The sequence below is a fragment of the Eublepharis macularius genome, chromosome 4 (assembly GCF_028583425.1).
Source record: "Eublepharis macularius isolate TG4126 chromosome 4, MPM_Emac_v1.0, whole genome shotgun sequence".
NCBI lineage: Eukaryota > Metazoa > Chordata > Lepidosauria > Squamata > Eublepharidae > Eublepharis > Eublepharis macularius.
This window is the reverse complement of record NC_072793.1, coordinates 161,150,614-161,177,746: the sequence shown is the minus strand read 5'-3', so window position 1 is coordinate 161,177,746 and position 27,133 is coordinate 161,150,614. Positions and strand designations below refer to the sequence as shown.

The 27,133-nt window shown below is 43.1% G+C and overlaps 1 protein-coding gene and 1 long non-coding RNA gene across 2 annotated transcripts; both read left to right on the top strand.

Moving 5' to 3' along the window:
* Positions 1 to 92: 92 nt before the first annotated feature.
* LOC129328875 (uncharacterized) lies at positions 93 to 3,283 on the top strand. Its single transcript, XR_008596902.1, has 2 exons — positions 93 to 178; positions 2,209 to 3,283. It is a non-coding gene; the product is annotated as an uncharacterized LOC129328875 (long non-coding RNA).
* A 5,878-nt stretch (positions 3,284 to 9,161) lies between these two features.
* On the top strand, positions 9,162 to 25,210 carry LOC129328872 (zinc finger protein RFP-like). The gene is made up of 9 exons (XM_054978183.1): positions 9,162 to 9,575; positions 13,365 to 13,460; positions 16,740 to 16,970; positions 17,129 to 17,151; positions 18,422 to 18,537; positions 19,789 to 19,815; positions 20,348 to 20,374; positions 21,819 to 21,845; positions 24,631 to 25,210. Exons 1-9 carry the CDS (start codon positions 9,162 to 9,164, stop codon positions 25,158 to 25,160), a joined length of 1,491 nt encoding a protein of 496 aa, XP_054834158.1. The 3' UTR covers positions 25,161 to 25,210.
* The last annotated feature ends 1,923 nt before the right edge of the window (positions 25,211 to 27,133 follow it).

Sequence of the window (27,133 nt, the reverse complement as noted above, 5' to 3'; positions counted from 1 at the left end):
GCGAGGCTTCTTTCTCGTGAAGGCGGGAGCAGCTGCCTTTGGGGCGCATCAAAGCGTTCGTGGGAATCTTCGTTGCAAAGTCGTTTCCGTGCAGATCTCAGCTTTGAGAAAGACGTTGCGCGTTTCGTCTCCAGCATTTAGAGACATCAAGAAACGTAAAGGGAGAACTTAGAGGAATGTGAGTCGTCGCTCATAATTTGAGGTCCCCCCCATTGCCTCCACATTGGGAGGGGGTAAAGCAAGCAAGACCATTCTTGAAAACTCCTTATACCTCGCAGGAGGGTATTATGTCGACTTTTGCAATATTATATTTCAAGGAAAATAGAAACTTTATTTTTTAGAAACCTTTGAGCCAAACATCAGAGTAATTTTGGAGACTCCTTCAGAAGTAGAATGTTTGAGAAGACGTTTAAACATGGCCTTCTCTCAATTAACAATACATTCCTTATGGGCAAGAACATGGATCTTGAAGAGGGAGGAACTCAAATTTTAAAAATCCCCTCTAATATATGGAAGCAACTGGCAACACTTGATCACAATCGTTACTGTTCAAAATATACCCAGAGTATATATTGGGCACCTCAGTGAGATATAAATAGAAAATCAATTTTTTGTAACCATTCTGCACTTATTCTGTGTTTTGTACCATCAAAGGTGGGTTGATTAATGCAATCGACAGATCTGGCAATGCAAGAAAAAAATGATTTGCAAAAAAAGGGGGAAATCAGAAGCTTATAGTACCACCCTAAACAGTGTCACAGCCATCTAAGCCCATTAACTTTAATAGATTTAAAAAGGTGTAACTCTACTTAGAATGCAGTAATACTAAAGAGACCTACAGAAATGGGGGGGGGGGGAAGTGTTCATAGCCATAGTAATGGACAATGGCTTAAATTCTTTAAAAGGATAATAACAACATAATAATAGTATTTCATTTATATACCACCCTTCAGGACAACTTAATGCCACACTCAGAGCAGTTTACAAAGTGTGTTATTATTATCCTCACAACAACAATCACCCTGTAAGGTGGATGGGACTGAAAGAGCTCTGGAAGAGCTGTGACTGACCCAGGGTCATCCAACTGACTTCAAGCGGAGGAGTGAGGAATCAAACCTGGTTTTCCAGGTTAGAATCCTGCTGTTCTTAACCACTGCTCCAAACCAGCTTTCTCCAGTTTGGGGTGAGTGAATTCCAGCCATGAGTTCCTGTTTCTGATCAGAAGGATTTGAGCCCAATTCCATCTTAAAGACCAATAAGATATTTCATGTATAGCTTTTGAGAGTCAAAGCTCCTTTCTTTGGATACCAATCCGAAGAGAAGAGCTCAGGGCCAGCCTCCTCTCTAGGAAGTGATTTTAGCCAACAGAGGACCCCCACCAGACGCAATCTGCTCTTATTCAGAGTGACGGTCTGGGGGCCAACCTCTTTTCCAGGAAGTGACTGCTGCCAAGAGAGGCTCAGAGAGGGCCTGAGTGAGAAGTTAAGAGAGCTTGGTTTTGCTGTAGCTCCTGCCGCTTGTTTCTTCAGCAGAGGCTTTTTAGCAATCAAGGAGTCACTTGCAGTAAAAAGAAGAGCTTCTAAAAGGCTTTCCTCATTCTCCTTTTCCCAGTTCAAAAATAACCAGCCTACATACTCCAAAACCCACCAAGTTTACAGTGAGCTGTATACATTTCTCCCAGAATGCAAATTAAGTAGTTGCTTTGCTCCACCCAACAGCTTACATTCCCAAAGCTCTACATCTAATTGAAACCAAAGCATTAAATTCTGAAACTGGACATGGCCAGTCATCTAAAGCTTTCCAAAAATCACACCTGCAAGAATTCAGCTGGTGGCTGCTGGCACTTTGCCGTCATTTCTGTGATCTCTTTACTGAGATGGGAAATGTTCTCTGAGAGTTGGGTATGTATCCTCACATACTGGAAAAGATGCAAAAGAAGACAACCCAAATCAAGAAAGGGCTGGAGTGCCTTCCTTATGCCAAAAGGCAAAAGATTTGCATGTTTATAAGTTAATAGAAAATAAGAGGGTTGCAGTATAATGCATGGGGTGGAAAAGAAGGTTGAGAGAAATTTGTAATGCTACAACTCGTAAAAACTAATATGCATTATCTCAGTTATTGAGGATTTAAAGAGTCGTAACATTCAATTACAATATGTAAGGGGCATCGAAATATTTACCAGAAATATCTCACTTCTCTTTCTTTCAGCCATCTTGTGACCAACAAGATTTTCTTTCTCTTGCTCCAGAGATTTCTGGTGGATCTTGATTTTTTTCCTGCAGAAAGAGAACATATTTTGGCTTGGGCAGGAGTCCACCCTGTCTGATGCATGCTGAAAATGTAGGCGATGGCATTGTATTGGGGTACAGGATCCCCAATAAAGCCTTGCAGGATTCAGAAGCCACAGAAATGTATTTCCACTGGCAATCCGAGACAAGGTACCTACAAACATAGACGCAGTAGCCCATGAGAACCTCACCGCTGGAACATCCTCCGCCTCAACACTCGCCTGGCACCTGCTTTACTTTCTTTTAGCCCCAGGCCAAAACACATATTTTTAACCAGGATTTTAATTAAGGGTTTTTATCTTACTGGTTTTGTAATATTCTGCCTTTGGTAATAGTAATAGTAATAGTAATAGTAATAGTAATAGTAATAGTAATAGTAATAGTAATAGTAATAGTAATAGTAATAGTAATAGTAATAGTAATAAGCCCTGACCTGGATTTCCCAGGTGAGCCTGATCTTGTCAGATCTCAGAAGCTAAGCAGGGTCAGCCTTGGTTAGTAAATGGGAGACCTCCAACAAAGACCAGGGTTGCAGAGGCAGGCAATGGCAAACCACCTCTATTAGTCTCTTCCTATGAAAACCCCACCAGGGTTTGCCATAAGTCAGTTATGACTTCAGGGCACCAGACAGACACACAACAACAACATTCTAGTTATATACTGCCCTTCAGGACAACTTAATCCCCAATCAGAGCGGTTTACAAAGTGTGTTGTTGTTATCCTCACGACAATCACCCTGTGAGGCGGGTGGCTCTGGAAGAGTGACCCAAGGGTCACCCAGCTGGCTTCAAGCGGAAGAGTGAGGAATCAAACCCAGTTCTCCAGATTAGAGTCCCTTAACTACTACACCAGTTTTTATGCAGCTTGTTTTCTCATGGCTTTTTAAAATCGGCTTGTTTTTATTGTAATGTTTTTATCTGTAAGACACCTCCAGGAGGATTCTGAAGAGGTGGCACAGGAATATTCTGTATGAACAAATGGATTTGTTCTCAATATCTGCTGTTTGCTCATTTTTTAAAAATGTTCGTTAATTTGTGAACTGAACGAGCCACAAAACAATATAAATGAATGAGCAAATTTCAAATATTTTAAGGGGTTTTGTGACTGGCCCAGAAATGCTACACCCACATCTTCTATCCATATTCCTCGAGGAAGCACAAAGCCAGCACACGAAGGCAACAACAGCCCCATTTGCGTCCAGTCAGGCTGAGGGATGCACTCCAGCACTAGTGTTAGCTTCTTTCTAGGCTGAACAAGTTCTCAAAAGGGATCTTGATTGTCTTATACAGGTACGGTTATAGGAATTTTATCCATTCTCATGGTCTTCTTAACCAAAGCTCGTTTCCTATTAACACGAGAGACATTTCCGGCCATTCATCAGTGTAACCAATACAAAGCAATTCCCTTAATACAATTGGCCTGGTTTAGCGTACTGATTTTATGTGGCACGTAGGTTTGGAGCAGTAAATGTTAACCAATCATGAAAGATGGAAGAAGAAAGGCAGCAACAAGCATTGGAGGATGGAAAATCCTTGAACCAGAAAGGGCTTGGGCCCTCTAGTTTGAAATCACACCTAGAAAAAGAAGCAGATAAGATGAGGGAGAGAAATCTAGAAGACCTTCCTCTCTCACCTAAATCTGCGTAAGATACTGCCTTTCTTTTATCCTCTGAATTTGGAAATCCACCTCTCTAATGGACCAACCTGATTCCAAATGTCCCGTATGTCCAAACTGAGCGATCACGGTATCAAATTTGGACTTTCACCAACTTGCTGGTTTGAGGGTCTTCCAAATGGCACGTTGAAAGCAAAATGTATGGGGAAACGTGAGAATCTGATGTATGTCCTAATTACAAAGTTTGGGTCCAGTTGTCCCAGAAAACTGATCTGGACCAAAGCTGCTGCTTCAATTTCTTCCAATAACCACAAGAAACCCTTTTTTGAGAAACACCTGGAAAACATTAAAACGATCCTGTTTCAAGTGCGTGCCTTTTCCCAGCAAGAATATTAATAATCTATTAACCAGTAATATGAGGATCTAATGAATAATAACAACAACAACAATATAATAATATAGACTGCCCATCATGACAACAAAACACCCACTCAGAGTGGTTTACAAAGTATGCTGTATTATCCCCACAACAATCAACAGTCCTTTACATCTAAAAAGCATGTAAAGGATTTAACAAGTATGTAAAAAGCGTATTTGAGCTATACCATCCCAAGAAGATAGTTTAGGTGGTAGCTGATATGTTGGTCTGCAGTGGAACAGCAGGATTTTCAGACCACTGGCTCAAACCAATAAAAGCTTTTGAGAGTGCTGTAACTTTTTTGGTCACAAGATGGCACAGTATGCAAACATATAAAAATTGTTTTGCTCGCCTTCGGATTTTCCAGAATGCTAGACATCAAAGAGAAAATGTTTTAACTCTCTAAAAGTGGGAATTCCCTCTCAAAGCATACTGCTACTTTTGAAGGCTTAAAAACCATCACATAGCTTCCTTAGTATTGTCAGAATTTTGTTAGTGGGTCGGAACCAGGCCTTTTTGGCCCATGTTAGAAATAAAGAACCAGCTAGAGTTTGGGAAAAAAGAAATCTTCCAAAAGCTCTGTCCCTGCAGAATAAAGTCGCAGTTCCTGGGAAGGTCTCACCCCTGCACAGGAAACAGTTAAGACCATAAAAGTTAATTGTTTGAGACCTCTTTAAGGGTCCTCTGGCCTTCTACATATAAATCACCAAAAGGGTAAACAACAAACAGCTTATCTTTAGGAAAACAAGGTGTCTAAAATCCTCAGCCAGTGAAGTGTGAACATTCCTGTGTAATTTACAATGTAGTCAAATACATATCAAAGATGCAGTCTATCACAGAGGTAAAGGATGTGTAGACTTGTGTTTACATGAAGGACTTTCGACGGAACTGTCTTTCAAGAACAAAGACAATGTGATTGATTAACACGTTAATGAGGCAAGTCTTTGATATTTCCCTATAAAAGAGGGATGGAACAAGAACTCGGTACCCTTCACTTGCCAACACGCAAAGGCTAGTGCTAGCCTTTGCGGCTGTGCAATGGGGGGGGTCCCAGAGCTCTGGAATGGGGGGAGGGTAAGTTTTCTTTTCTGTAGTTACCTTATAATGTTGTTGTATTGTGCATGCTAACTTGTATTCTGTATCTATCTTTATAGTGCTTTGGTAGTCAGTAGGCTGGGCCCAAGTCTGGTGCCTTGCCCAACTGTTTTTTTTTAAATTATTATTATGTCTTTACAAATAAAGACCTTCCAGTCTCGCATAAGACCTTCTCACTGCTGACACATTATTCCCAGCAGAGACATCAGTTTAGTACTAGGGAAAGATCAAGTGAGGTTGCACTCTTTACATGCCTATGGTAAGAGGCAAACCCAAGCAGCTGGTGGACTAGTCCCCGGTTGCAGAGCAACAATTTCCACAACACTTAGCATGCCACTTAATTTGACAAACTGATTCCTTTCATGAGCAAATTATAACATCTTTCTCCAATTGCTAATTTTCTTTAAACTACTATTGGGATTGCTCCTTAACATATTTTCCCTACCTCACTCATCTATTTTAGCAGAATTGTTTATTCCAACAATAAAGCAAAGCACTTCCAACACCCAAGCCTCTTTCTTTTGCTTTTGAATAGCTTCCAGCAGTGGTTGCTCGACTTTTGCCAAAAGGATCATAGCTTTCCCAGTCTGTTATTTTCACAGAAGGGGAACAAATACCAAAGTCTGGATTGTTTGACCCAAAATAATATGACCAAGGAGACGCATATGCCACCAAGGAACTTACATTCCTACCCAGGGCTTTTTTCCTGGGAAAAGAGGTGGTGGAACTCAGTGGGCTGCCCTCGGAGAAAATGGTCACATGGCTGGTGGCCCCGCCCCCTGATCCCCAGACAGAGGGGAGTTGAGATTGCCCTTTGCACTGCCCTCTGTCTGGTGATCAGGGGGCGGGGCCACCAGCCATGTGACCATTTTCAAGAGGTTACAGAACTCCGTTCCACTGCGTTCCAGCTGAAAAAAAGCCCTGTTCCTACCCATATAAATACAGCAGTCAATTTGCAGCAGGTTTGGTCATTATTGCCAAAGTGTTTTTCCCGGCTCTTGTCAGAAAAGACACAGTGTCAAAGGACACAAAGAGAAAATGTCAGTTGAGCCTAATGGCCTATACATTTAGAAGGCACTGAAATACTGCCTTAAAGTTCATGCCTATGTTGGCCTTGTATTAAACTCAGTCTAATAGCAAGTTGGAAGCTTTCTGAAACACTTTAAAAAAGCAAGCAAGCACCTTCTGCAAAAACATGGGTGGGGACGCTGCTGCAGCCCTAAGACATCTTTCAATGTTCTGAAAATACCTGGGAATGAACCTATAGAGAACCTTAAAACGTAACCCCAAAAACCTCTCCTGAACCCTTCCACTGTGGTGGTTCCCTGCTGTGTACACTTGAGAAGCCTCTTCTATAGGAACCACATTATGAGTTTTGTGCTCCTTGGATTTCCCACACATAAAGCAGATAGTGGCCTGACTGTCCTTGCAGAAGAATTTCAGGGGCTCCTTATGTGTCTCACACATACCTTTCTTGATGATTTCTATTATTTTTGCCAGTTTCTGGTTTGGGCTGAAGTTCTTTTGCAGAATATTTTTTCTGCATTGAGGACAGGAAACTTCTGTATCCGACTTCTCCCAGAAATCGGTGATGCGGGTTTGGCAGAAATTGTGCCCACACTTCAGAAATACTGGGTAATTAAAATATTCCAGGCAGATGGTGCAAGTCATTTCATCACAGAGCCTCTTGATGGAAGCCCTGGCTTCCATGGCTGTTTTCCCCTCCCTGAAATGTAAAAATAACAGTTCAGCTTTCACTTTTGACTTAAAAAAATAATTGGATGTTTCCTGGAAATAAGCTCAGATGGGCGAGGCTCCTTGCTGAGATGAACTCAACGGCATGTCAAGAACTAAAATTAGCTGACAGAGCCACTTTAATTAGGGATGCCAGGTCTTGGGCTTTGGCTATCAGGATCAGGGTTTTGGGGACTTTTCTGGGCTCCAGGTTGAATTCCCAGGGACCTCAGTCAGCTTCTTCTAAGATTTTTGTGCATGCTTGCTTGTGATAACTACTGTACATGTAAATGGGAATTGGGAGGCAATAATCTAGCATTAACCAAGTGTAGGCATGCAGTTAATTCTCATGGTGTGCCAAAAAGTCCCTCTCTTTAAAATGACAGGATTGGGGTGGCTACAAACTTGTCAATCTGCAACTTCTTTTCCCTCGGTACAACCCACAGGCTGGTGAGATCAGGTTACCTATTATGTATTGGGTTAAAATAGGGCTTAGCAAAAGCCTCTGAAAGTACTGAGTGTTATGCACTGTATTGACAAAGGCTTTCACGGCCGGAGAACGATGGTTGTTGTGGGTTTTCCGGGCTGTATTGCCGTGGTCTTGCCATTGTAGTTCCTGACGTTTCGCCAGCAGCTGTGGCTGGCATCTTCAGAGGTGTAGCACCAAAAGACAGAGATCTCTCAGTGTCACAGTGTGGAAAAGATGTTGGCAGGTCATTTATATCTACTCAGGATGGGTGGGGTTGAGCTGAGTTATCCTGTAAGAGTTTCCCAGGGTGTGGAATGCTAATGGCGGGAGGCTTCACTGTATCCTGAGGAGGTTCTTTTGCATATGGATTGGGGCTTGATGTGCTAATCTTCTCTGCAGGGCTATTGTCGAGTATAGAGTGTTTTGTTAGCCTGGTGTTTTTCAGAACTGGAAACCATGCTCTGTTCATTCTTAAGGTTTCTTCTTTCCTGTTGAAGTTTTGCTTATGCTTGTGAATTTCAATGGCTTCCCTGTGCAGTCTGACAAAGTAGTTGGAAGTGTTGTCCAGTATTTTGGTGTCCTGGAATAAGATACTGGGCCCTGTTGCCGGGTTAAAAACTCCCCCCCCCCTCTGCTCTAAGTGTGTGTGTGTGTGTGTGTGTGTGAAAACATCCCCTCCCTGAGGGGAGGCAGCTTGTCGCCGTCTCTCTGTGCCCGCCGGGCCCAGGCCCGGCCGCCGCCGCCGCCATCCACCTTCCCACATAGCTGGGAATAGCAGCGCACCCCACTTTGGCCTCCCCGATCCCCAATCCCTGATCCATGGATCGGAAATGGGAGATGATCGGTGTGGCTCAGTGATTTGGGGTTGTCGCCGGCGCTGATCCACGATCAGCTTGATCAGTAATTTTTTTTTTTGGATCATGCCCACCTCTACTCAGGACTACCCCTTGCCCTGCCACAACCTGGGAGGAAGACTCCTCGGAAGAAGAGGGAGACTCCTCAAGGGCTGAGAAGTCCCCTGTGGCCTCCACTATACCTGTGGCTCCCTGCACTCCAGAGCAAAGAGAATATCCCTTGCCTTGTCTACCACAACTGCCTCCCATCTGAGAGAGAGCAGACCAGGAATCCTCTGAGGTAAACCATCCACTCCCAGTGGTCCTGGAGCCTCCCCAGGATCACAGATGCGAAGAAAGCCAAAAACAAGGGGGTGAAGCCTGAACCAGGTGAAGGAGCACCTGGCAGCTTGAGCCATCTTGCACTCCAGCCAAAGGAGAGTATCAACAGCACATATTATTACTCTTTCAATGTTATTTTCACTTAATAATTCTTTTTCTAGCAACTTATTGAAGTTGAAGACTAATAAGGCGGTCTCTATTCAAAGGCAAAGCAGCTCCTTGCCTCTTGCAAGAAGGATTTCCATGAAAGACAGTAAATTTCAGCTCAGGGCAGCTCCTCCCTCCCGAGAGAAGTAAATATCTAGTTACTGTTTGAAATAAAAACCGAAACTGAAGTAATAATTCTTGCACTTCAGGGAGAGGCAGAAATGGCAGCTGAAGGACCCGTCCGGGAACTCTGTGCTGAAGCTACTTGTCCCATCTGCTTACAATATTTCAAAAATCCTGTAATTCTAGCCTGTGGGCACAGTTTTTGCGAAGACTGCCTCACACGATGCTGGAGTGAATCTCGTAGAGATGTTTGCTGCCCAAATTGCAGAGCCACTTTTCATCAAAAGATCTTCAGCCCAAACAGGAGACTTGCCAATGTTGTAGAACAGGTAAAGAAACTTGAGGAAGTAACAATTGAAGAAGGAAAGCAGGGAATATGCGAGAAGCACCAGGAACCCTTGAAGCTCTTTTGCCGAGATGATGAAACTTCCATCTGTGTGGTGTGCGACAGGTCTAAGGAGCACCGAGAACATTTTGTAGTTCCTACGGATGAGGTTTTTCAGGAGTACAAGGTAGGGAATCAACACATTGCAAGCAGAATAATTTTGGTTCTGTATCTGCCATGTGTATATTTTCTCCTTACACAAGATGTGCAGAAATATTAAGAAATATCACCTCCCCAGTTTGCAGAAGTTTCCTACTTTAAAAAAAAATCCCTTTTCTGCGCTGCTTTTGGACTTCCAAGGGGCAGATTGTTGGCTGCTGGGAAATGGGCTGCTGAACTAGATGCAATATAGTGATCCAGCACTGCTCTCCTATGTCCTTAAAAACCAATATGGTTCACCATCCATAATGTAATTTAAATACCTTGAGTTATGATGAGGTAGCAAAATTTTGATAGCGTGTAGTCAGTGTGGCTATGAAGAGATGGGCTGTTCATCATTCATGACAATGACATATTGCCAAATGAAGATGATGCGTGCAAACCTCCATATCTGTTTGAACAGGATTCAGGTCCGGGCTCAGAAATAATACTTGTGTGCCCAACAGTTTGAGACTGAAAAGGAAAGTGACAGAGCTTCAGAGCAAGCTAAAGAAAACGATGTTATCGGTTAAAATGACCCGTTTATTGAGGAGAGCAAAGGTTAGAGGGCTAAATGGTCAGAGCAATACTACAGTACGCTTCTTTAAAAAATACCACCAGCCAGTTAATGCCAGTAACTGATTCTGGCACCCACTTGGTATTATTCCCACAGAGCAAATACATATCTCTGAGAATAGGAATGATGGAGCAAGAAGCAAAGAGAGCAGAAAGGAGACAGATGGGTATAAATATTACCTGTCTGCCCTGCAGAATCATCTAATTCCTAGAAGAAGAAGCATCTCTTTCAGTAGATGCAGAGGATTTAGCCGTGTTAGTCTGTGGTAGCAAAATCAAAAAGAATCCAGTAGCACCTTTAAGACTAATTGGTTAGTCTTAAAGGTGCTACTGGACTCTTTCATTAGAGACACCTATGTGACAATCACGGCAGTTCTACATTCTCTGTCTGTGCACTCAAAACAGTTTCTGCCTGTTGGAGCTGTCATGTGTACCCTACAGTTCCTCCTTGTCAGCTCTGGTTGTGCCACTGAGGCACTACTCTTTTGCAGATAAATGCATCTTTGATAGATGGGTAAATCATTTATGACTAGTAGTGAAATGATGAACTTGAGTACTCAGGTTCAGAGTTGTAAAACCATAAACACCGGTGAATTCCCATAATTACCTCTGAATTATAGTCACAGTCAGCTTGTATCGGAGCATAATTCATGGAGATCCCTTTTCAAAGGAAAGCCCAGTCATGCTTCTCATCATTAGGCAGCCAATGACTACCTACATTGTTCCATCTTAGGCCGTATTTTTTAACTCTCCATATTCACATTCCTTTGAAATGGAGTGCGTGAAGAAGGTGATTTCATTTGTTTTATTTAAGAAGGCACGTGTGTAGTCCTATTCCAGAGAGAATTTGGTGGAGAGTGAATTGTTTCATTAGATTTGACAGCGAGTGCGATGTTTCTCCATGTTCTAAAAATAGCGTGACACTCACGGAATGCTGGCGGCTTCTTTGTGCCATTTCTGTTGATTCTGTTTTCATGATGATTCTGTTTTTGTGGTGCCATGAAAATGGAAGTATCACTTCCTACATCTAGGTGATGTCAGAAATAGCCGAAAGATACCACCAGCATTCCAAGAGTGTCGCACTGTTTTTAGAACATGGGGAAACAGTCCTAGTCTTGTGTGTTTTCATTCATGGGCGTTTAAAATCTGAATGTTTTTAAACTCGTAATTGGTGTATGTTAATCTGTTCTAATGTTGTCAATTGAACTATTATTAACATCCTCACAACTTGGTTGTGGCAATGTTCCTTATCTTCTTGCTTCCAAGGAGGTGGGATAGCAACGTTTTAAGCAAATAAGATAATTAAAAAATAACCAAAGGCCAGACCTTTGTTGGTATGTTAATAGGTGACAGGTTGACATCAGACAAAAAATTCAGTGTTGTCCTTTCACACATGAAGGGTACCATAGAATCATAGAGTTGGAAGGGGCCATACAGACCATCTAGTCCAACCCCCTGCCCAGTGCAGGATCAGCCTAAAGCATCTCTGACAAGTATTCTACCCATAATAAGGGCAGACTACCCTTATTAAGGGTAGTTAGGCTTAGGCTGCCTACAGTGACAGGCAGCCCCTTGACTCCACTGGCTCTCCCCTATTCTTGCAGTGGGAGAAAACAAGAGGGGGGAATGACATCACAGACATGGCAATATTATTTCCACTTGCCAAGTCTATGGTTTCTGCAATCTCTATGGTTTTTACCATAGTGAGTCATGGGGTCAGTGACTCTCTCCCTCCCTGAGCTCGACCCCCCAAAAGCTCCTGTGGTTGCCAGCACAGGGTTGGCAACCCTATGGGTAGCTGAGTAACTTGACCAATTAAAAAAGGAAGATGGGTGCAGTTTCCATACTTCTGAGATAGGGTTGCCAGCTCCAAGTTGGGAAATTCCTGGAGATGTGGGGGGTGAAACCTGGAGAAACCTGGAGAAAGAGGGGTTTGGGGAGGGAAAGGACCTTGGCATGGCATAATTCCATAGAGTCCATCCCCCAAAGTAGCCATTTTCTCCAGGTGAACTGATCTCTGTGGCCTGGAGACCAGTTGCAATTCTGGGGGATTTCCAGCCACTACCTGGAGGCTGGTAACCCTATTCTGAGATGTTGACCCCCCACCCTGCCCCGCCCCACGTTCAGGTGGGTTTGCACTTTGGGAGAGAGGAACAAAGGGAGTGGTGTGCAAAGATGTGAGTGTGAACCAGTAGTATCTGGTGTGTTCACTAATTGAGGGTAGTAGGCCCATTGCCTCTAGCAGATGTGAACTTGTCTGAGGAGAGGAAGAGGCAGTCTTATTGGTTCTACAAGATGCTCAAGATAGGTGGGAATGAATTTTTAGTCTCTTAGACACACTCAAAATGGCTGTCTCAGAGTAAATGCTGGCATTGGAAAGCTAGTGGAGGAAAGGGCCAAAGCAGGATGTACAACAAGATATCCTAGGAGCCAATGCTGTTTAAAATCCCAGCAATTAGCTGTTGGAGGATGTGGGAGGCAGAAGAGGAGCCAGGCCTACTCCTTTGCTTGCTCTATTGAACAGCCTCTCCAGGCCCGGGGAGTGGCCGTGCAGCCTGCAGATACAGGTCAAGCAATTCAAACAGGCTGGCTTTGAAAAGCCTGTCCTTAACTCCTTCACAGACCACTCTTCCTTCCAAGGATGTGACCCAATAGAGCTTTGACAATTGTCACCTGAAAATCTGGCACTGCAGTTGGCATTGAAAGCAAGAAAAAAATGTCACAAATTGAAGATTTAGAAAATATGGACAATAGGGAAAACACTGGACTCTATTGATTCATTTGGATTCTCTGTCATGACTGAATAAATGATGGTAATTTTGAAAAATGTATTTATTCCTGGGGCATCTTTTTATTCTGGCTTGCCACTAAAGGGCAAAACTGTGCATCATTCTTCGCTCCATTTTATCCTCCCAGCAATCATGTGAGGTGGGCTGGGCTAAGAGAGAGTGGCTAGCCCAAGGTCTCCCAGCAAACTTTATAGCGGAGTGAGGATTAGCCCAGGTTCTTACAGGTAACGTTGAGGCCACCTTTCTTCAGTGCTACAGTTCCTAAGAAACGTGCAGGAACCTTGTGTCTTTGTTTGCGTGTGTACAGGTCTGTTTCCATGAGGTTTAGGAAGGCTCGCCCACACACCTACACACTCACCATACTTGGACCGGTTGACCTCCTCCTAGAGCAAATGGCTTTTCTCTTTCTACAGGAAATCATTGAGGCCCAGCGGAAATCTGTGGAGAAATACAGAAACGGTCTTGTGGACTACAGACTGGCTGAAGAGCTGGGAAGCCAGGAATGTCTGGTAAGGGCTTACTGACATATATTTTGAAATGAACATTGTGACCAGCGGATTCCTTATTTCCTTCAGGCAGCAGACATTTTGGAGTGGGAGATCAGGTTGTTCTGTGTTGTCTGTGGAGTGGTTCACATGTGCAAGAAAGGAACCTGATTTCCAAAACATCAAATCATGGCTTCCGTGAAGCTGAGCTAAAGCGAAGAGCTGTTGTAGTGTAGTGGTTGAATGGTTGGGCTGCGGATCAGCACTCTGTTGGTTTGAAGTCCACTACTGCCATGAGGTCAGCAGGTGGCCTTGGGTAAGCTACTTCTCATTGCTCCTGCTTCCCAGATGTATTGCGGAAATAACAATATAACAATGGCTTTGTTCACTGCTGTGACTGTGGCACTAATTGTCCAGAAGGGTGTATATAAGCACACTGTTATTGTTACTGGTATCATATGTGACAGCTTACCCCTGATTTTTCAGAACAAGGAAGTCTCTCTCCCAAGAAGAACAGAAAGTGAGAACTGTAGCACTGCAGATTAATTTACATATATACTAATGATCCATTAGAGATTTGAATCCATAATGCACATCAGAATCCACATTTAGAAATTGCCTATCATCTTAGATAAAATGTAACATGTTCTGACTCATTGTGGATTTCTTATGTGTGAACTACTCACAAGGTGGTATTCCAAAAGGAGTTTTCATGGAAATAAGATCAAAGACCCAGACCCAGAAACTCTCAAAATATCAAAAAGGCTATTGGCTTCAAATGCCCAGGCTACTGTTGTTGCTACATGCTGCAAATTAAATTAAGATTATAAGTACATTGTCAGTATTGATAGATCAAGATGGGTAGCCATGTTAGTCTGTCTGTAGCAGTAGAAAAGAACAAGAGTCCAGTAGCACCTATAAGACTAATAAAATTTGCGGTAGGTTATGAACTTTTGTGAGTCACAGCCCACTTTTTCAGATACCTTGCTCTATTCTATTGTCAGTGTTGTAGTGGACATTTATCAGTTTGTGGGTCAGATATTTTGTGGGTTAGAAATCCTCCTTAAGTGGTGGTATAGCAGGAAGCCCATTGTGCCTTTGACTTTCTGCAGGGCATGCACATCAGTTTAAGAACTGCCTTCTCCCATATGAACCTATCCATCCACTCTGGTCATCTTAGGAAGATATGCTTTGGTTGCCCCCACCATCTGAGGCTAGATGGGTTGCAATCCAAGAAAGTAACAAGTCCAATAGCACCTTTAACCAACTTTATTGAGGCATAATCTTTCGAGGACCACAGCTCTCTTTGTCAGATGCAAGAGAACTGTCATTCTCAAAAGTTTATGCCTCAATAAAGTTGGTTAGTCTTAAAGTTGCTACTGGATTTTTTACTATTTTGCAACTATACACTAACACGGTTAACTCCTCTGGATCTAATCCAAGAAAGGGCCAAAACTTTGGAACTCCCTGCCCAGGGACATTTGTCTGTCTCTGTCTATCATTGTTTTCTGCAACTGGGGCCAAATCCACACGTCTCAAGTCTTTTTTCCCGCCCATTATTCGCTTCTCAGACGGCTGTTCACATACTCTTACCTCAATCCCGCCATTCTCTCGCGTCTTTTGCGTTGCACCTCAGACGAATTTGTCATGCGTTCAAACACTTCTCTTGCGCGGTTCTCACCATGGATGTGGACAAATAGAAGTGTTTCACAAAGAGACTGCCCCCTTTAAACCACTCCACTTCCGTGTTTGCAGCCTTTCCAGAACACCATCCCTCTTTGCTGTGCGATTATCAAGCTTTTCCACTCTCTCCGCAGCATGCCTGCCTGCCCACCCTTTCCTTTTTTTTTTTTTTTATAAAAGGGGATTTTCCCAGCATTGTTGCACAATCCTGGCCATAAATCTTAATCGGGCTGCTTCAAAATCCCCACAAAGACATCAAGGGGTGGCGTCATTTCCATTTCCGTGCCATTTTTAGGATGCCAAACAGTCGGAAATATCGGTGGCTGTTAAAATTATTTTTTTAAAACTGTTGAAATTACCGTTATAATGGAAATCCGTCATTCTAACATTACATTCAAGCGTCAAATAATTAGTCTGCCCATTTGGAGAGTTTGGATCTCCCCCACCTTAAATATCAGTTCAAATTAGCCCGCTAGAATAATGGTCCAATGGATTTCAAAGAAGAAGGCATAGAATAACATTAACCAATCACAGGCATCATAGGGGTGTGGCCTCGCCATAGCAATTTAGCAAAAAAACACTATAGCGGAAATCTGATGAAAAAATGGGAGGGAAAATGAACGTGATGTCGTCATTGGTGACGTCGGATCTAAACCCGCCCCCATATTGCGCAATTCTACCAGGGATGTGGACGAAGTATAGCGCGAGGCAGCGGCAGTAAGAGAAGGGATGTGAACACAGACTGGGACATTGCGGGATAGAATCCAGCGCGATTAATGCACATGAAAAGCGGAAGGTAGGGAAGTGTGGATTCGGCCTGGGAGAATACTTTGTTTTCTTAGGCATACTCCCAGTAACTATTATTGGCCCTCCTCCCTTATGGTGCTGTTATGTGTGTCTGTTTCTGTGTTTGATTTAATTGTTTATATTATATATACTTTATTTTAATTTGATACTTTTATAGTTTTATACTCATATACTTATATATACTTTATTTTAATTGCTAGTGTTGAAATGTTTTAATGTTTTGATGTTTGCCACTTGGGGACCTTATTTTTGACACAGAAATGTTTTAAATAAACAAACATGCTGCTGTCATCCATGATACCGGTATGTTTGTTCCAGTATCATTTATCATTTATTTATTTAAACATTTATACCATGCTGTTTCCCCCAAGCAGCTTACAGTTTTGTCCTCCTTTCTGCCGGTATTACTTCATGTAAATGTTTATGTTATATAGAATGGTCTAAAATGTTTATTTTACTCTTTATACATTTTTCTTCACATTTTTTCCTTCTTTTCAAACAATGTATAATGATTGTACTTATTTTAGTTTAAGCATTTAAATCTCAAACAATTAGCACTGTAATTCATTTTAACCTATGTAGAGTAAAACACAAATGAGTTGATATTTAAGCAGTGTGCACATCCCCCTCTGATGGTGTACAGCTAAGAATCCTGTGCAATATTAATTCTCTAGTTAGTTTTCTAACTTAGTTTAGCTTAGTTTTCTAACAGGACAGTTAGAAAAGGATTACCTGATAAATACCTCTGTTGTTGCAGCTGATGGCCTTTGACTGCACCTCAGCTCTGCCTCCATTTCTGTGTTTCCCCACCAGAAACAGTTAGAATTGGAGAAGTGGAAGATGAAGCGGGCCTTTCACGAAATGAAGACATTTCTGGAGGGAAAAGAGTATGTCTGCCTAGGTGAGCTGGAAGGTTTGGAGAGAGAGCTAGAGAACAAGCACCAAGAAAATGTCACCCAGCTCTCTGAGGAAATTTCACATCTCAGTAACGTTATGGGAGAGATGGAAGAAAAGTGCCAGCAACCAGCAAGTGAATTCCTAAGGGTGAGACTTAAGACAGAGATTCCTTCCAGTTTGGCTGGGGAAATGAAGACCTAGGAATGACAGTTGGTTTTTCCAGCTGTGGAAGAAGGAAAGAAATCCCCACAAGAACAATAAACAGCCTACTATCTAAGACTCATTTCTCTCTTGCTCTCTTTCAGGACATCAGAAGAACTTTGATGAGGTATGCAGATCTTTTTCACCTCCTCCCCGCACATGAGTTTTATCTGCTTTGGGCATACTTTGGTCCTAACATGATTGTACTTATTTTGCAATCATAATCCACATGCAGTCACACATGTGGTTATACCCCAAATTCATATCAAATTACAGTATTTGTCTCTGCACTCTGTATATGCTCAGTGAGTGTTAATGTGTCTTTGGCACGTTTACAGGTACATAAAGGAAAGCACAGGTGAAATGAGGCACTGCCCAAGCACAGAACCATCAAGCTGCATTAGATACATAGATGACCCTAACCAGGACAGAACAAAGGCATCTAGGGTCCCACTTATGCTACAGAGCTTGAGAGGTCAAAAGGGACAGAACTCATCTTCCTTTGGGGGAAGGAAAACATAGAATCATAAAATCATAGGGTTGGAAGGTACCTCTGGGGTCATCTAGTCCACCCCCTGCACAATGCAGGAAATTCACAACTACCTCCCCCCCTCCCCAGTGATCCCAGATGACAAAACACCATTAGGATCCCTAGCCAAACTGGCCTGGGCCTGGGGAAAAATTGCTTCCTGACCCCAAAGTGGCAATCAGCATTACCCTGGGCTTGTAAGAAGGAGCCACATAAGGCTGTCAGTTTCACACATGATCAGTGGAGCCAGCCTGTCTGGCTTTACGAACTGCTGACGACTCGCACAAACCAAGTTAAAAAAAGTCGTGGAGTTTGTGGAAAACGCGGTCCCACGAACCGTGTTTTCACGAACCACGAATCGGCCTGGTTCGTACGTCTTTTTGCTTTGTATTGTGATTCGTGCCCACCTCTACTCAGTAGGGTCTGTTTCATCTCAAAACAAGCGCTTCCATTTATGAGGACCGCAAACATGGGAAGATCCTTATGTAGGATTAGTCCATTGGTTTACTGAGTCAAGCACTGCTTGCTTCAACAGGCAGCAATTCTCCAGGATTTCATGCAAAAGCCTTTCCTCAAAAAGTTTTAAAGTGGAGAAACCAGAAACTGAACCTGCATGGCAATATTCTAACTGTAAATTCTGGCAAAGAGCAAAGGGCTCTTCCCTGGTGCCCCAGGTGCACATCCTATTACTTCTCTTTGCCCTTTTCTATCTCACTGTAGAAGCAGCCAAACAATTAATATGAAGTTGCCTTTCAGCGGAAGATAGAATCTACTTTTGAGATGAGCCCAAGCTGTCATTTAGACCTGCAAGCTTGCAGTGGTCCCTGTCTCTTACCTGTTCTTTAAATGTAACCATTTTCCTTTCCAGCTATGAGAAGAGACAAATGTGGCCTGAAGTGGAACTCCCTCCAGGGCTGGAATGGAGACTCAACATGCACGGTCTAAAATATGCTGCTATAAAAGAGGCTATGGAGAACGGCAAAGGTAAGGGGGCCGGTCAAGAAGGGAATGAATTCAGATATCTGATAACGATCCACTTCTGGGTCGGTTTCTGGGAATATTAGATCTTTACTGAGTTTTCCCACAAGTTTCCTTGATAGTCTGAAGAAACATCTGCAGAAAACATCCCCCCTTCCCATAAGTAGGTCTTCAGCAGAGACTGCACAGAGGACATTTGCTATTTTACATAAATAGACAAACCAGACATGGAAGGATGTGTGAGAGACAGCCTTCCTAATTTCCCCCAATCCTGTCCCTCTGAGGACGGCATATACATATATGCAAGCTGAGAACACACCAACCAATATAGGCTGTTGTCTAAAATTTATGCCACACTGTATGCCTTCAAAGTCCCTCAAGATGGCCTTCTTTTCTTCTTGTTCCTGAAGGAATCCACAAATAAGGTTATTAAGATGGGTTCTCCTTTCTTCCCCTCCTCATCTAGCAGATACACTGGTAGACTCTGCAGAGAGATGCTTATTTGTAAGCTATTTCCATGCTGGTTTTTTTTTTTTGGCATGTATTTCATTACTGATGCATTGTAGCAATCATTTGCAAGTGGATTTTTGTGTGCAGACAAGACAATCCAATTGTGCATGATTGCTACAATGGAATAAGTGTGCAACTATCATCAATGTGTGAATGCAGCCCGAGTGTCTGCTTTGAATATGAAGACAGCAGCCTGGGAATTTCTTGTGGAAGATGGAACCTTCAAGCCAACCTTCAACCTCCTTCCATCTCCCAGAAGCACCGTGATGGGTCACCTCCAGCAAGAACACAATAGCAATCTCTCCCCTGCATCCTTCTGAAAGCTGTGCACGATAAAAATCCAACCTAGAGAAACTGCTTCCTTCCTTTGCATGCTGAAGTGTTTCTTTTGATGACCTTGTGAACAAGAACAGGAAGGCATATCAGTTGTCTTTGCTATCTGAACTATAAAAAATGCCCGTGCCAACTTTCTACCCGCTCTCCTTGTCCACCCCAATGAGCAGCAAGGCTTGAAGTGTACCAAATGAAAGAGATCTTCCCTTTCCTGCCCCCAAGTCCCTCTTCTGCTGTAATCTGATTACCTTTTATTTCTGACTGCAACAGATTGATCTTTTAAAAATGCATGAAATCTAAATGTTGGACTTGGTTAATGACGAGTTTCAAGTATGAGGGCAGCATTTTTTTTCTTTAAATGTGCATTGGTGTAATGGTTTGATTAAATGTGTCCCCCTTTCTTCCCCATAACAGAGTCTTTGGAACAAGCAATGAAGAAAGGTAATTTCCTGGGATGGAAATAAAACAACCATTTTGATGCTTTTAAAGTTAAAATAGGGTCCAGGAAAGGAGCTTTCTGCCAGACACGAAAGACCATTTTTTTTTATTCATTATAGTCCTAAATTAAATAATGAAGACCACAAGGAATACAGACAGAGAGGCGTTTTAAAAAATGTAGCAATGTTGCTAAATGTATTGTCGAAGGCTTTCACGGCCGGAGAACGATGGTTGTTGTGGGTTTTCCGGGCTGTATTGCCGTGGTCTTGGCATTGTAGTTCCTGACGTTTCGCCAGCAGCTGTGGCTGGCATCTTCAGAGGTGTAGCACCAAAAGACAGAGATCTTTTGGTGACACTGAGAGATCTCTGTCTTTTGGTGCTACACCTCTGAAGATGCCAGCCACAGCTGCTGGCGAAACGTCAGGAACTACAATGCCAAGACCACGGCAATACAGCCCGGAAAACCCACAACAACCAATGTTGCTAAATGTTTGACAGTCTGACTAAATTTGTTTCTCTTTTCTTCACATAACAGAGTTTTTGGAGGAAGCATCAAACAAAGGTAATTTCCTGGCACTGAATGAGAAGGCAGAAGTTGATAGATGATAGTGCTTTAGACAAAATCAAGGAAGGGGCCACTTTGCCAGGTCTTAGAAACAGTATCTGAGGAACATCCACTGATTTTATATATGCAGTTGCCTTATACTGAATCAAATCAGTCTGTGTTTTGGCTTCCCACGTCATCATCGTAGTAGTAATGCACTTATATACCACTCTTCTAGACAGATTAACGCCCCACTCAGAATGGTAAATAAAGTCACAATACAGCTGGAGAGCTGGCACTGAGAGGAGTGGCTTACCCAAGGCCACCTGCAGAGTTCATGGCAGTCATGGGAGTCGAACCAGCAGAGTGTTGATTTGCAGTCCAACCACTTATGCTACAGCAGTTCATTAAATGAACATCTCCCATCAGAGCTTCAAAGGGAGGAGATGAACATACAGATACATATGAAGAGGCATGAAACGTTACCTAATATTGTTCAATAGGGCTTGATAGGTACAGCTTGACACCCCTGGCCTGGACTTTTGAGCCAAGGTCCAGCCATGAGCACTTGAATAAATGAAGGTGCCTTATACTGAATCAGACAACTGGTCTATCACGCGTACTCAGACTGGCAGCAGCTTTCTGCGGTCTCACGTAAAGGTATTTTGCATTAACTATGACCTGATATGTTTAACTAGAGTTGCTTGGGATTAAATCTGGGATGTTGTGCGTGAAAAGCAGAAGCTGTAGAACCGAGAGCCAAAACAGGCGAGATGCTTGATGCATGGAGGACATGCATGTAGTGAGAAAGAACCTCTGCCAGGAAGAAGAAGGAGAGAATCCCTCTTCTCCCTGGACATGCATGTAGTGAGAAAGAACCTCTGCCACGAAGAAGAAGGAGAGAATCCCTTTTCTCCCTGGCAGAGGTTCTTTCTCTAGGCATCTCGTCTAGTCCGCTCAGCTCCTTCTTGCTGCTGCCAGTGCACTCCCCTTGCTCTCCTAAAAGCACTCCACAGCCTGAGGGAGCTGAGCATGCTGGGGGCAGTGAGAGGGACAAGGAGCCAATCACTGCTGCCAGCTCCCTCTGACTGCCACCAATGCAATTGGCTCCCTCTTGCTGCCGCCAGCATGCTCAGCTCTCTCTGGCCGCAGAGTGCTTTTAGAGGAGAAGAGAAACTCTGCCGGGGAGAAGAGGGATTCTCTCTCTCTTCTCCCTGGCAGAGGTTCTTTCTCACTATACTTCCCGTGCAACCTTGTGGGAAACTAATGCATGTCCTCCACACGTCAAGCGTCTCATCTGTTTTGGCTCTGAGCCATGGCCCACCCAAATTTAAATGAACTGCTGATCGTAATGAGGATTTTGTATGAAAGGTTTTGTTTTGTTTTTAATGAAATCAAGCGCTGCTCTCCCCCTTTTTAAAAATCTTACTTTAACATTTTCACTCCTTTATCCCCATAACAGGCTCTCCAGAGGAAGCCCAGAACAAAGGTAACAATTTACACAACCAAAATAGAACTTTGGATGGGGCTAGAGAATCTACAGTGGAGCTTCCTTCGTGTATTCGACCAGTTCGCATTAAGCAGAATCCCTGTTTACTTATTTGTTTTAAACATTTGTATGCTGCCTCTTCAGAGACCTGGGTGTTTTTCAGACAGGGACAGGCTTGTATAGTTTCGGTGTTGCTGCTGCAGGTGCTGAGGCAGCTTACTGGCAATGGAGCTTCCTCATGTCAGGCTTCCCCATAGTTTTCCTGTCCCAAGTGCCCATCTTCCTTGCCCTGGGGAAGGTTGGCCAAGTCTCCTGCTACAGCAGCTAGGGTTTCCGATCCCCAGGTGGGCCTAGAGATCTTCCAAAATTACAACTGATCTCCAGACTACTCAGATCAGTTCTCCCCTCCCATTGGCTACTTTAGAAGGTAAAAACTCTGGCATTGTATCACATTGAGGTCCCGGCCTTCCCCGAGCCCTGCCCTCCCCAGGCCGTGGCCCTTTTTGGGGGGTCAGCAAACACCTTTGGAAAGATGTCACAACTAACTGACTGTTCCTGAGCCAGTAAAGGTTCAGATTTAAAAGTCAGAAAATGTTGAAATACCTGAAACAATTCGGAAGCAGCTGACGCAATGGTCGAACGAAGAGCAATCTTGCCAAAGTCTTCAAGGAGCTTCACATTCCAAGCTCCCTCTGCAGCCTCAACAGAGCCTGTGTTGGGAATTCTAAAATCCCCCAGAGCGTTTTGGAATTCAGAAGGAGCCACAAGCCTTTGTGGGCAGACCATTTTAATGGGGCCCCCTTTTTGGAAGCTATTGGGACCATATTCACCCTTTTCTAGGTTATGGTCAGACCACAGTCCAGGTAGAAACTCCAGTCTCAAAAGCAGAAAGCCCCTAGTGCATGAGTGGAAGAGACATATAGGCAAGTTTTCTTGGCAAAGATGTATTGTCGAAGGCTTTCACGGCCGGAGAACGATGGTTGTTGGGGGTTTTCCGGGCTGTATTGCCGTGGTCTTGGCATTGTAGTTCCTGACGTTTCGCCAGCAGCTGTGGCTGGCATCTTCAGAGGTGTAGCACCAAAAGATAGAGATCTCTCAGTGTCACAGTGTGGAAAAGATGTAGGTCATTTGTATCTACTCAGGAGGGGTGGGGTTGAGCTGAGTCATTCTGTAAGAGTTTCCCAGGGTGTGGAATGCTAATGGCGGGAGGCTTCACTGCATCCTGAGGAGGTTCTTTTGCATATGGATTGGTGCTTGATGTGCTAATCTTCTCTGCAGGGCTATTGTCGGGGATAGAATGTTTTGTTAGCCTGGTGTTTTTCAGAACTGGAAACCATGCTCTGTTCATTCTTAAGGTTTCTTCTTTCCTGTTGAAGTTTTGCTTATGCTTGTGAATTTCAATGGCTTCCCTGTGCAGTCTGACAAAGTAGTTGGAAGTGTTGTCCAGTATTTTGGTGTCCTGGAATAAGATACTGTGCCCTGTTTGAGTTAGGCTATGTTCAGCCACTGCTGATTTTTCAGGTTGTCCAAGTCTGCAGTGTCTTTCATGTTCTTTTATTCTTGTCTGGATGCTACGCTTTGTGGTCCCAAAGTAAACTTGTCCACAGCTGCAGGGTATACGGTATACTCCTGCAGAGGTGAGGGGGTCTCTGCTGTCTTTTGCTGATCGTAGCATCTGTTGTATTTTTCGGGTGGGTCTGAATACTGCTTGAAGGTTATGCTTTTTCATAAGCTTTCCCATCTGATCAGTAATTCCTTTGATATATGGCAAAAACACTTTTCCTGTGGGAGACTGTTTTTCTTTGGTTGTTTGATTCATCCTGGGTTTGATTGCTCTTCGGATTTCATTTCTGGAGTAGCCATTTGCCTGAAGTGCGTGGTTTAGATGATTAATTTCCTCATTGAGAAAGCGCGGCTCACATATCCGTCTTGCACGATCCACTAATGTTTTCATTATGCCTCTTTTCTGTCGGGGGTGGTGATTGGAGTTTTTGTGTAAGTACCGATCAGTGTGAGTTGGTTTCCTGTAGACCTTGTGACCTAACTGAAAGTTTGCTTTGCGGATGACCAAGGTATCCAGGAATGAGAGTTTTCCCTCACTTTCTTTCTCCATTGTGAATTGTATGTTCAGGTGGATGTTGTTGAGATGATTCAAAAACTCCATCAATTCTTCCTCCCCATGGCTCCAAATGATGAATGTATCATCCACAAACCGAATGTATCATCCACAAACCGGAACCATACACTGGGTTTGTGGGGTGGGCAAACTTTTTATGGGGTGGTTTGCCATTGCCTTCCCCAGTCATCTACACTTTACCCCAGGAAACTGGGTACTCATTTTACCCACCTCGGAAGGATTGAACCAGCTACCTGAACCCGGCTTCTGTCAGGAGTGAACTCAGGTCGTGAGCAGAGCTTGGGCTGCAGTATTGCAGCTTACCATTCTGCACCACAGTGCTCTGAGAGCCAAGCTACAAGTGACGCCTGACCCAGGTTGGACACTTGTCAGCTTCCCTCAAGTTTTGATGGGAAATGTAGGCGTCCTGGTTTTACAGCTTGGCTCTCCATTACAGCTGCAAGACCAGGACGCCTACATTTCCCATCAAAACTTGAGGGAAGCTGACAAGTGTCCAACCTGTGTCAGGCGTCACTTGTAGCTTGGCTCTTAGATTCAGATAAAACCTGGAGAAAGGAAAGATTTTCATGAATTGCTTTTCTCAGCTTTTGATACTGATAATTGCTCACTATCCAGCTTCTTTTATTCCCTTCTCTCTCTTTCCTGCAGTAAACATTACTCTGGATCCAAACACAGCACATCCTCGCCTCATTCTGTCTTCAGATCTAAAGAGTGTGAGAAGGGAAAACATCATGCAGTACCGGCCTAACAATCCAGAAAGATTTGATTGGGAGTTTTGTGTGCTTGGCCGTGAGAGATTCACTTCAGGGAGACACTGGTGGGATGTGGAAGTAGAAAAGCAGGCTGTATGGGCCTTAGGGGTTGCCAGAGAGTCTGTCAGGAGAAAGGGACGTGTTGCTTTTAGTCCTGATGAGGGGATCTGGGCTATAGGGAAGCCGTTTGGGGAACAATTCTCGCCTTATCTACTCTTGGCTTTTTCTTCCCCTGCATTTACCCCTTGTATCTTAAAACGTGAGCCTCGGAAGATCCAGGTGTTCCTGGACTACGAACAAGATTGTGTGAAATTTTTTGATGATTCCAGCCGCCTGATTTTCATTTTCCATTCAGCCTCATTCTCAGGGGAGAAGATCTGCCCCTATTTCTGTTTGGGGAAGTGGGGAGTCAGACTGGCCTGCTAAACACGGAAGAGAATTCCTCCCCCTTTCCTTGTTCAGATGCTCTAGAACTTTCACTGCAAAAGTGCTGAATCCACACACCCGCGGAGCATCCCAGAGTTGCGCTAAATGTTCGCTAAACACCCGGAAGTGTAGCATCTTTCTAGTGCAATTCTAGCGAATTGCGCTAGAAAGACGCTACACTTCCGGGTGTTTAGCGAACATTTAGCGCAACGGCGGGACGCTCTGCGGGTGTGTGGATTCAGCCAGCATGAGAGCTAGGAAAGGGGCTGAGGTTTTTATGGTTTTCAGGCAACACCTCCAGTTCTGGAAAATCTTGTTTAGCCTAGCAAGAGGGGCAGGGCCCAGACAGTATTTCTCTGGGGCCTGTACAAGCTTGTTTAACATGCTGTCCTGGATGATTCTGGTCAAGCCTGGTCTATATACAGGTCTGTACATAAGAAGACCTAAGGGTCTAGTTATGCTTTTCTGTATCAGATCATTAATCTCCTGGTAAGAGGTTGACCCTCACAACTAGGGCTACCAAGTCCCCTGGTGGGGGTGGGGGATTCCTCACCCCCTGTCCTCTGCTGCCACTTACTTGCCCCAGGGAATGGGCGTGGGAGGCAAAAAACAGAGGCAGGCAGGCTCCCACATCGATAGGGCTCACTTGCCTAATTAATTATCTTGATTTCAAAACACTACTATAAATTGGTTTCAATATTTTCAATTATGTAGATTTATTGAGACAAAACAGCTGGCAAATTAATTCAAGTTTGACAAAATTTGAAGATATTGCATAGAATAAGAGAATACAGAAGGGACTTATCTCAGCCATAATGGCTGCTTGGTGCCAGTTTCAGATAAATTGAAATGTAATTTTGCAAAGAAATGAGAACAGGTGATAGGTAATTACTGAGAAAGAACGGCAAATTATTTTCTCTCCTTTTGGTGCAAAAACGATGAGTGTGATGGAGATAATTGGTATTTATGTCAACATAAATAAGATATACCACATAAACCAGTATGTATGTTGGAGATGTGTTAAAAAGAAGGCAGATCTTATACATATGTTTTAGCATTGTCCAATGGTTAAAACATTTTGGTCTAAGATTCTCATAGAAATTTATCACATTTATAGGGATTATTATCTCTTTAGATCCCAACGTAGTATTATTGGGACTAGTTAATGCATTAGGATAATACTTGACATGTTTACAGCTGCAAAATTGCTACTAGCAAAAAACTGGAAAACTAGTAAACATCTTACAATTAAATTTTGGATTCCAAAAGTCTGGGCTATTGCAAAATTATCAAAATTGTCAGAACTTATTCAATAACGAGACGGTCCTATTAAAAAACTTTATTTTTCTGATAGCTAGAAATCTTTTTTTTAATGTTGATGTAATAAATTAAATATACCTTTAGCTTTGTATAATTGTGCCTAAATTTTACAGTAGATAGAATAATGCAAATTAGAAAATTAAGACTTGAGTGTGAATTAACTGTTACATCAATACGCTTTAAAATGTATATACTTATGACTTATAATCAAACTTGCTAGTATTAAATTGTAATTGTTTTTCTTTTTGTTGAGAAGAATTGGTTCAAAATGAAAAAAAGTGCTCTGGTAATGAAATTTGGCAATGCCCTGTAAATTCTTTAAAAATTTCAGTATTGTCTTAAAATATATAAAATCTGTGTTAATTCATTCTTGACTGTAGGAGTGGGGACTAAGCACACAATCTTGGACCCTACTTTCAACACACCTCATTTCTCAATATCATCATCAAGATATCTAATTCTCAACCTGATCAAATCTGAGGGTACTTAAATATGAAGATTGGAGCCGTGAACGGGCAAGACAGATAGTTCTACATACCTGAAAAATGCCCCAGATTTGCAGAAAAATCCAACATCTGAAATAAACACACACACACACTCTACAATTGGGGATTTAAACACCCCAGAATAATGGAAGCAGTGCCTGTAGGTTT

Excerpts from the sequence above, each read along its gene's own strand:
- LOC129328872 (XM_054978183.1), top strand. The coding sequence starts at position 9,162 with ATGGCAGCTGAAGGACCCGTCCGGGAACTCTGTGCTGAAGCTACTTGT. Across the intron at positions 19,816-20,347 it reads GGAACAAGCAATGAAGAAAG|AGTTTTTGGAGGAAGCATCA; the intron begins GTAATTTCCTGG and ends TTCACATAACAG. Across the intron at positions 21,846-24,630 it reads AGAGGAAGCCCAGAACAAAG|TAAACATTACTCTGGATCCA; the intron begins GTAACAATTTAC and ends TCTTTCCTGCAG.